This window comes from Cheilinus undulatus, linkage group 15, assembly GCF_018320785.1.
Source record: "Cheilinus undulatus linkage group 15, ASM1832078v1, whole genome shotgun sequence".
Taxonomy (NCBI): Eukaryota; Metazoa; Chordata; class Actinopteri; order Labriformes; family Labridae; genus Cheilinus; species Cheilinus undulatus.
The window spans coordinates 42,747,921-42,758,848 of NC_054879.1; the positions used below are offsets into that span (position 1 = coordinate 42,747,921).

At 38.3% G+C, this 10,928-nt stretch overlaps 1 protein-coding gene across 1 annotated transcript in view; it reads left to right on the plus strand.

Moving 5' to 3' along the window:
* The window catches only part of LOC121522506 (obg-like ATPase 1), an 80,596-nt gene extending 77,667 nt beyond the window's left edge, over positions 1–2,929 (plus strand). The window contains exon 11 of the mRNA XM_041806991.1: positions 2,508–2,929. Coding sequence (XP_041662925.1) covers positions 2,508–2,609 — 102 coding nt within the window. The 3' untranslated portion in view covers positions 2,610–2,929. The remainder of the gene's footprint in view (positions 1–2,507) is intronic.
* Positions 2,930–10,928: the final 7,999 nt, after the last annotated feature.

Here is a 10,928-nt window from a genome sequence, read left to right on the forward strand (position 1 = left end):
TGGTTTTCCTCCAGTGAGAGTGCAGAAGTGTGTTATTCTATTAGATGGTTTTAATAACAAGACCCTGATGGGTTGTGTTGTTTTTGTGGGCATATGACACTCAAAATAAATCGCTTACTACAGCTGTAATAGATCACTGTGAAATAATTTAAGAATGACAAAAATATTTGGAGCGACTGAATACTAAAAAATTAAAAATGTGTTTGATCAACGCGGAAAAGGAGCTTTTAATTTTTAAGTTGACACAATTACAGTGTATTTAGATATCAGCTAAACTTTATCCGTAAATATTCTGCATATATATTGTGCATCTCTACTAAATCTACAGTTGTTGAGAGCTTCAGAAATCAGGAGTGGACACCAGAAATGAACATAGTTTAAATAGTACATTTACTATATATAAAGAAAGAAATACTGTTTTCCACCCTTTCATCCAAATAGTTATAAAAAGGTATAAGATAGGGAAGATAATTTACTAAAAATGCCCTTTTTAAACACATTTTATTTCATTCTAAAACTGTATTTCTATAGTTTGATAAATCTTTATTTCACCAGGAAGACTCAGAGATAATAATGGTTTAAAGTAGGGCTGTCGAACAGCAGAATTGCAATCACTGTTAATCCCCCATTAAGAAATTCCACTATTTTGAATTTAACGCTGTTTTTTGTTTTATTTAGGATTTTGAATCATGTTACACAAAAGGGGGTCAGCTTCCAGTTAGGACACATCTGCTTTTATTTTGTAATAAAACTAAGAACTTTGAGTAGATTGAAGATTACGGCCTGAACTTAACCACAGGAAAGGAAACTTGTAATGAGAAGGGAAATTATTTTAACACAAGGTGCAGCTGAATTTTGACTCGTACATTGAGCTATCTGTGATTTTTTTTTACTGAAATGAGACATTAAGGAGCTGTGAGTTATTTATTTTATATCACTGTGGCTGCAGTGGCTTAACTAAAGTGTGCTGAACGGAAGAATAAATAAATGCTTAATCATATTTGTTTAAATAAATGCACTAATATGGACCTTAATCACAATAATTGAATTAATGCTGACATGCCGTGTTATTTTAATGAACAGATAGAAGGCTATAAATGATATAAGACATGAAATTTACATTATCAAATAATTAAGATGTGTGCATGCATGTGCAAGCTACTCTTTACAGTTTCTAGATGAGAAAGCAAACAGCATGAAGCCTTTTACAAAGACTGATCTGAGGAATAAGATGCATGATATGTCCATGTAACCAAAGATTGCAGTCACTGAAGATGTAAGATATCAGAGAACATTTAAGAAAGGATGTTGTTGGAGTGTTATGGTCTTAAAAAGAATCAAATTTCCCATCATCTGGTGTCAACAGAGAGCCAAACAGCAGCTAACATGACTCTATCCTCACCATGTGTGACATATGTGAGCCGCAGCTGTACATGCTGTCACTCTCCCACTGTCGCCCACTTACACACTCCACTAATGTAATTATAGGAAAGGAATGCCTATGAAAACACTGGAACCTCTTTACTATTCAAGCCCTTTTTTAAATAAGTATTTAGTATTTAATGCAGCAGCAGTGCATTGTCCACACCCTCCTTAAGCTGCAACAGAGGGTGAAATGTGGCGCTCTCAGGGGACTTCCGCCATTGTTGTCCCGCGCTGAGATCTGAGTGTCCAGGTCCTTACTGCATGCTCTCCTGCTAATCCCTTTTCGGGGCCTCATAAGAACATGAAGCGTCTCTGACTGTGGCATTAAGGTCCGTGCTATTTAATGCCAGTTGTGGGAATAGGCTGTGTGAAAAAAGGGCCAGTGTACGGGGATATCACATTATTAGTAATCATATCTGCTTAAGCCAAGCTTGCTGCTCCAGATGGCTGCTTTCAAGTGCAAATGAACCAGTTAGACGTGTCTGGTTTAATACATACTCAGGAATCACAAATAGCCATTGATTTTTTTTCCTGTCTCCCTCTTCATGCAGTGTTTCTGGTGGTATTGAGCTCGGATTAAATGGTCTCCTGAGCCTTTAAAGGGACATTGATTCTTCTAATTAATTGTGCGCCGTGCAGAACCAGAATGCATAAACCTGTCCGTATTAGCACTTCAAGTCAATTATTTTGAGTTTGCCGGGAAGGAGAACAAACACTTACTGTACACAAAAGAAATGTTAGAACTTATTTTGTTTCCTTGAGAAGTTTGACAGCGCCGTAATCAAAGACTTATTAACATTTTGCGCTGCTGCACATGAAACTGAAATGGGCACAAGAGAGGATTACTCACTCAGTGGGAATTCAGGCGCCCCTTGAACAAAACATGCATGCAAGTGTGTGTGTAAATGTGTGTGTGGGAGAGGGATGAGGAAAATGAGGGCTGAGAATATGACTTTTTTAATAGGACTTATATTTGTGCAGAGATAATTAGGAGCTGCTATTATTTATTTTATGCACACGTGACTGTCTTTACCTGTGCATCACACATTTTTCTCTTATATATTTGTTCTTTTTATCCACAGGCAGCTGGAAAATACAGACAGCAAGGAAGAAACTACATCGTTGAAGATGGGGACATCATCTTTTTCAAATTCAACACTCCAAACGCACCAAAGAAGAAGTGATGCAACAACACTGTGACTGTTTACCCCCCTTTTTCCACTCTTTGCCCCCATACCCACTACCCCACTCTCACTTTCTAGGATCACACCCCCCCCCCTCTGTGCCAAAGCACAGGTTCAGTAAACTCTGACAGCTTTGCTATTTAAGATCAGGATCGGCCCCCCACTCCAAATTGTAGCAGCATTTGAAGGAGCATATTACTCTCCAGATACTTCATTAATCTCCATCACGGGTGCCAGCGCTGACACAGCTGACAGCGGGGACAATGCCACCTGCTCCTCTCCCCCTTCAGCAGATAATGCATGTTTTACAGTAGCCCAGATGTCTACACTCAATAAAACATTTGACAAAAACCAGTCTGTGTGTGTTTTGGGATGTCTGTATTGAGTGGGAAGCTGCATGGGGATGGTGATAGCGCTTCTGCCCACCACTGATTAGAGAATTAAAAGACACAGCTGACATTGACTGTAGCAGAGAGGGGACAATTATAATTGAATCAGTTAAGTGATGCTGATTTTCAGAGGGTGCATGCAGGATGCAGGTGTTTTGGCCAAAAGAAGCGGTCAGCTTAAGTGATAATTTGTAAAGTGATTGAGTTAACCTTTTATTTATGATTTTTAATTTCATTTAAACTGAAAGAATATCCCAGCCGCCTCTAACTCTCCTGACAAAAAAAGCATCTTTGTTACGTTTAAAGTGTCTTTCTCAATTCCTAAACAATGAGAGAAAATACACACCTCCAAAAAGGATAAGAGAAACATTCATTCAAACCAAATTTCCACAAAAAAAGTCCACATTTTTTTGATATTCTGTATAGTATGAAAATAGAGGTTGACACAATCCACAAGCCTGAGCCGAAAACGATTCCTTTTGTCTGAAGTAGTGTTTTTCTTGCTCCCTATACTTTGTGTGTAAGTGTTTGTGAAGCGTTTATGCTGATGGAATTGTATGGCTGCCGCAGACCCGCCGGTGCTCCAAAGTAAGATTGTGTTCTCGGCTGGAGTCCGAACAAAGAGCCGCAGATCAGCGGTGCTTTTGCCTGAATATCTCGTAACCATTAAGTCTGCGGAGAACGAAATGGCCTTTTGATGGGAACGAGAGAGGGGAAAAAAAAGATTGAATAAAAATGGTCATTTTGCAGCGATAGTATTGCATATCCAAGTTTTTGGATGGGATGTTTTATGGAGCCGAGCCTGTGCTAGCACTACAAAGCACAGTGTTTGTCATGGAAATAAGGTGGATTATAGTCTTTAGGGCTTAAGATCAGTGGCAAAATATAGGATAGTGTTTATTGTGCTTAGATGGGATGAAAAGCAGATGACAGCATGTATAAAAAAACATTACGCTTACTTTTCTTGGTCACACTAGTGTTAACCACTGATTTTAATCACTGAAACACATTATATGCAGATGATATGAGCATTTACAACTGTCCTCCATACCAGCCTCTAAAACAGGGGTGCTGTTGCACCATTGGGTGTCTTCTTGCATCACCAGGGGTGCCTTCAAAATGCTTGATTTTATTTGATAGGGACGATTCAGTAGCTTCATTACAGAGCATGTCGCTAAAGTGCTGCAGACTTTATAGCGATAGCTCATTTCCAGCTCTTGTTTCTGGTTGGGCCTTTGACTAACTAGTTCATACAACGTACATTTAACAATGGCACAGTGGTTTACAGAATAAAGAGAATAAATACAAAATACATGTCAATATAAATAAGAATACAGAAATTCTATAAACCGCTACAATTATGAAGTCTAAGACTTGGCAATCTACACCGCGTTCCAAATTATTATGCAAATGACATTTTTCTCTGATTTTCCTAAATAGTTGATGCAAATGAGTCAATATAATCTTCATCAGCTGTTTTAGCATGATTCAAATTTTATTGAACAAACCTCCCTATGATAAATTTTTTTTTCCAAAATAAAAAAACTCAAAATGCACTGCTCTATATTATTATGCACAACAGTTTTAAAACATTTTAGAGTTTGTAAAGAACTGAAAATGGTCATTTGTTGAATTTGCAGCATTAGGAGGTCATATTTACTGAAATCAAAGCTATTTCAATCTAAAACATCTTAACAGGCCAAGTTCCATGTTAACATAGGAGCCCTTCTTTGATATCACCTTCACTATTCTTGCATCCATTGAACTTGTGAGTTTTTGGAGAGTTTCTGCATGAATTTCTTTGCAGGATGTCAGAATATCCTCCCAGGGCTGCTGTTTTGATGTGAACTGCCTCCCACCCTCATAGATCTTTGGCTTGAGGATGCTCCAAAGGTTCTCAACAGGGGTGAGGTCAGGGGAGGATGGGGGCCACACCATGAGTTTCTCTCCTTTTATGCCCATAGCAGCCAATGAAACAGAGAGATTCTTTGCAGCGTGAGATGGTTTATTGTCACGTATGAAGATAATTTTGCTACAGAAGGCACGGTTCTTCTTTTTGTACCATGGGAGAGTCTTGCAGAAGTCCCGACCCCCAGGTGAGAGCCACTGCTTACTTTCTTTATTCTGTTATTACATGAATCCCCCAGCAGTCTTAGGGATGTAGATCCAAAATTTTAAAGGGTACCTTGACAGAAAAAAGGCTGAGAAATGCTTCTCCATCCAACAACAGGCTGTTTTGGCCTCACTGTTGTCTAAGTGAAACCATACTAATCCTCTGGAGAGCATGACGGGGGTTTGAGACAGAACTGTTTTTGCATTCCTCTTGGGGTGGTGGTGATGGTGGTGGTGGTGTTGGCCAACCTAAACCCCACATAGAGGATCATTCATCTGCTGCAGTTTTGAGGCTCGGGGATTGATGAGTTGTTCCCAGTGGTGTAGGTCTTGGAGGATTTTGTTTTTCATAAAGCGACTATAAATCTTCTTCAGGGCGAGTAATGAAGCTATTTAGATTCATGCAGATGTTGAGAAGGAACAAAAGATTATAACAGTCTTTATTCCTCTATGAGTATGCCCTCAAAGGCTGTTTTCTGGTTTCATTCTGACAATTTTGCTGTCACAGAAGAGGAAAGAATGAAAGAATTATAAACCCATCGGATGTCATGCCTGATTCATGAAAGCTAATGGTGCAAACACATTCATAAACATTATTATAGGTGACGTAGGTGGATTGTTAAAGCGCTATAATATTTATAACCTCTAGGAAATAAAAACAAGTCCAGAAATGTGGCATTTTCTCTGTTGGTACAAATGTTCTGTCAGCACCATCAATCACGCGGTGCCGCTCTGCCCCGAGGCAAACCACAGTGGCATCAAACCAAGAAGGGCACTGAGTGGAAAGCTTGCTTTAAAACACACCCAACAAAGAAGACCGCTGGCTGCTGTGTAAATCACACACACACCAAAGACTTTAGAAGAAATGAATGAAGGAATGCTGGAGTTATAACAAATAAACATATAAATAACTGACGTTTTACAGAGCAGTTACTGTGCACAGGGGATTGTGTTGGCGGATTTGATTGTTATTATAAATGTATCATTATGGGGAAGAAATTGTCTCTATAAAAAGTGCTGCCATGTTGTAATTATTGCTATTGTGTGACTTCTCTGTCAGACGCATGCACTATATGATGAACACTCAATACACATGAGATCAATATAGAAGCTGACGCTCAGTCCTCACTTTTATGCTTGTGCATGTCTTCTTCTGTACTTTCATGATATATTTTCATGCGTTGATTCATCATGAGGGGTGAAGATGTTGAGCAGAAAGAAAATACTGAACCTAATCCAAAGCCTGCCTCCAAAAGTAACATTAAAGCTCCTGTAAGGAGTTTCATAAAAGTAGTGGAACAGAGTGAAACTGATGGCCACTTTATGATCTACACATGAAAACAAAACCATCAGTGAGAAGGCTGGTCATTTCCTCTCAGGAATACTGATGTCTGAGCTAGTCAGCTTTACTGCTGTGTGATGACCCTTTTGTGAGAGGGACCTGGATGCAGCCGAGGACCTCAACTTCATACTGTAAGTTGGACGAGCACCACCATATCTCACCTTCTGATACCACAAGTCACTTGAACTGAAAGTCTTCTTCATTTTTTTTTTTTTGTCGTGTGTCAGCGCCATATCAATAGAGCAGGGTTCATCAAGTACATTTGCACAAGGGCCAGATTTAGTCTCAACAGAAACTCTGGGGGTCGGATTTTCAAATACACAAAAATTAAATGAACATTTTGGTCTGACTGAAACATTATTGCAGTAGTATTTGTATTTTTCTTGAAACTACAGGACATTAGTCATTACCAGAGAGATCTACCCCTATTATCTATAATGCAGCAGGCCACAAGGAGACGGGCCTGTCAACAGGATTGGCCGGACCCCTGAAAATCCAAAAGAATGGGCCCACGATAATTGTCATTAAGCACCAATATTTACTCATTTTGACACTTTTAACCCCTTTTTGATACTTTTTACCTCTTTAACACAATTTTTGCATGATTTTAACCCCTTTCAAACCATGTTTCCTGCATGTTTTATCCCCTTTGTGCCACTCTTTTATCCATTTTTGCCACTTTTTAACCCCTTTTATTACATTTTTCAACAATTTTTGTAACATTAAAGCATTTTTCCCATGTTTAACTCATTGTTGATGCTTTTTGCCTCATTAACCCAATTTTTGAAAATGTTCACACCTTTAAACCCACCTTTTCTGCATGTTTTATCCCCTTTATGTCACTCTATTATCAATATTTGCCACTTTTTAACCCCTTTTCTTTACTTTCTTGCACCACTTTTTGTCATTTGTAAGCAGTTTTTGATACCTTTGCCCCTTTTTTCCTCCTTTACCATTTTGTGACACATTTTAACCTCTTTTCACAACTTTTTTTCTGCCAATTTTTGCAACACTTCTGCCAACCTTAACCATTTTTTAAATATCAACTAATTTTGACAATAAATTTCTGTAAAAACAGATCAAATGGTTAGCCATTCTAAAACCATTTCAGTGTTAATTGTTTATGGGATGGATTTAACAGCTGCAGACATTTAAAGCAAAAGGATTACTTTTAAAATCTTCTTTGGTCCTTTTCTGAATTGAATGATCTTTTGAGGGCCAGACAGGAAGCTTTGGGGGGCCTGATGTGGCCCCCGGGCCGACAGTTGATGATCAGTGCAATAGAGGAAGGTCCACCACATAAGAAAATACAAGTAGACGAATTATATGTGAGTTTCCAGACTAAAAAGCACAATGATTACATTAAATCCATTTTAATGAATCGATTTATGATCCAAAATCACGTATCACTGAGCACAGACATGATATGTGATGGCTGATTGGCTGGCTGGACGTCGGTGTCGCCACCATGTTGCCAGAGGCAATTCCTCTACGTAATGCAATACAGTAGAACAGGCTTTCTTGTGTTATCTCAGTTTAATGAGAAGATGTACTCCATGATTTACATTTATTTATAATAAAATAGAATATACATAAAATATATATATGATTAATCATGATTAATCACAGTTTTTAATGTTTATTCAGATTCAGATTCAGACAACTTTATTTAGTTTTTGCAGTCTACCCAGACCATACATACGATCACAAACAGCAAACAAAAGGCAATAATAAATAAAAGTCAGTACATGACAGAAATGCTCATTGACACATCGACCCTCATGTGACCCTTTTAGTAATGACACACTCAGGGTCAGGCAGATTATAATGCATATTATAATGCATGTTTAAGTGTATTTATACGTTTTCAGATTTTTAAAGGTTGTTCTTGTCAAGTGTTATATTTCTATTCTTTTAATTCTATGTACAGCACATTGAAAGTGCTGTCCTTATCGCTACCACTATCAATACTTTCTATAGTTTGGTGGAAAGACAAAATAAGGGCAAATATTTAAACTTCAAGTGGTCTTAGCTGAGAAGTGCTTGAGTTTAAAAGCTATGATTCAGTCTGTCACATCCCTCCAATATAAACACATATTCACACTGTATTTATTTAAGTTTCTCATCAAAAACTACATTTTCTCGTTTTTATGTGACATTTGAAAACATCACAGCACGTAGAATACAGTTGTCTAATTTACTGAGATTACCTGAACACGTCATATTTTCCATCTTCAGCTCAGAAAATTTGCTAAATAACTTCAATTTTTACGATTCCACCACTGATTTCTACACTGGGTTAATATTGTTAACAAACAGGACTTTGTTGGATAGATATTTCTACCTCTCATATGTATATTGAACTAAAAAAACTTCACCAGATATCGTTTGTATCTGCATTTTGAGTAAGTTTGAGCAAGTTAAGTAAGTTTGAGCTTATAAACGCCATGTTTTTGTCCGCGCTCGTACTGTGATGTCACTATCGCTCCTCGCCATACCTATGCAGTAACCATTTTCAGACTGGCAGTATGTTTTGCTGCTTGCAGCTGTTGCAGCCAAACAGGCAGGAGTTTGCTGCGTGTTGGATTTGTCTCCCTGCTGTCAAAGCTTCGTCGTTCCTCTTAAGTTTTGCCTCACTAAACCTCCCTACAAGTAACTTGATTCAGTGTAAAGTGGAAGTGTGCTGGTAGCTTTTCAAAATAGAAGCATTATGGACATACGAAGGGAGTTTCTCCAAAGGTATGCTAACGTGGGCTTTTACTTTGAAAAGCACAAAGTGGAAGTGTTTTTGTACTGGGTTTTTCTCTTCCTGAACCGTGTGGAAACAGAAAGCATAAATAGCAGAAGTTTGGGGATCAACTTTATTAAACAGACGCATTTTAGCTCGTGGTCTTCATCTGGTTCATCAAGAAACTGATTTTACACATATTCTACTGATGTGGACATAAATATTTGCTGCAGCGAGGTAAATATGGTTCTGTATTTATCATTTCCTGTCTAGTTTGACTGATAACCGCTCGTGATGCAAGAAAAATAGAAGAGACCTCAATTCTTAAAATTCTGTGTGTGTGAGACGTGCAGCGTCTCTGAGATGCAGCCCAAACACTGACTGCCAGTCTGAAACAGGTTACTGCATAGGAACAGTGAGGAGGGTAGCCGCACTGTGACGTCATGCTACTATTGTGGACCAAAACACAGCGGCCTCCTGGTGAGTTTATAAACTCAGATTACTCAAAATGCAGATCTCTAGTGAGTTCAATATACATATGAGAGCTACAAATACCTAAACAACAAGATGAGCTTTCCAAACACCATGTGTGGGTTGTTGGCCAGATAAATGTGAAATAGTTCCAGTTCCATGGATATGTGAAACAGGCCATCTGGTGTGTCAGGTTAAACAAGCTAGAGCTTTCAAGATTTTACAGCGAAAGCAAGCATGTGGAGTGAATCTGGATTGAGGCAGTGTTGACTCCTCCTGAATTCTTCTTTGGTGACTTTGGCTCTTAGGACTGGACTTAAACAGCACAGTTTGTACATCAGCTTACCCAGTTCTTCAGACAAAGAGATGTATGGTTGTGTCAGTGTCTCAACGTTGTCCATAACGCACATTTGATATTCCACGCACACCGTGCTGCACCAGATTCAATTCTCACTCTCAGGTCCCATTTACAGTGTCCCACAAGGTGCCTCCAGCAGGGCACTTTCTCTCTGTGGGGTCACTCTCTCTTGGACTGGCCGTCATGAAAACAACTGTCAATATGTTAATCTGAATCGCTCAGAGCCATTGTAGGCTCAGCCAGTAACTCCTCTTATCCTTCAATTGTCTACATGTGGCCAGAACACTCATGTCTTCTCTTGAGATTAGATTTTTTTCATTGCAAGTAAACATTTGACCATTTTAGTTCAGTGGAAATTTGGTTAAAAGTAAATGCAAAGGAATTTTTGCACTTTTCCAACAATATACTAAAGCAAGAGAGTTTGGGTGCAGATATTAGAGCAGGGGTGTCAAACTCAAGGCCTGTGGGCCAAATCTGGCCCGTGGTACAGTAATATCTGGCCTGCAAAATCATAGCATATTTCCATCTGCAGATATTCTCCAGTAAATAAACGTAAACTTAACCTTGATGATTTAAAATATCCGTCAAAATCTGAAAAAGTAAAGAGTGAAAATCAAGAGATAAAAAACAGGAATGTTGGAAAAGAAAAAAAAAATGTTTTCCTTTCATGTTTCTCAAAATAATGAATCAGACTTATGATTCTGACTTTTTATTCCATACTTTGACCTTTTCAGTTCATGATTTTTACTTTTTATGTTATATTTTGACTTTCAGATTCACTGTTTTAAATTTGAAGTCATATTCTGACCTTTTAAACTTATTATTTAATTTTTTTCCTCATATTTTGACCGTTTCCACCCCTGACTTTGACTGTGTAATCCCAAATTTTTACCCTTTAGACTCAGAATTTAAAATCTTA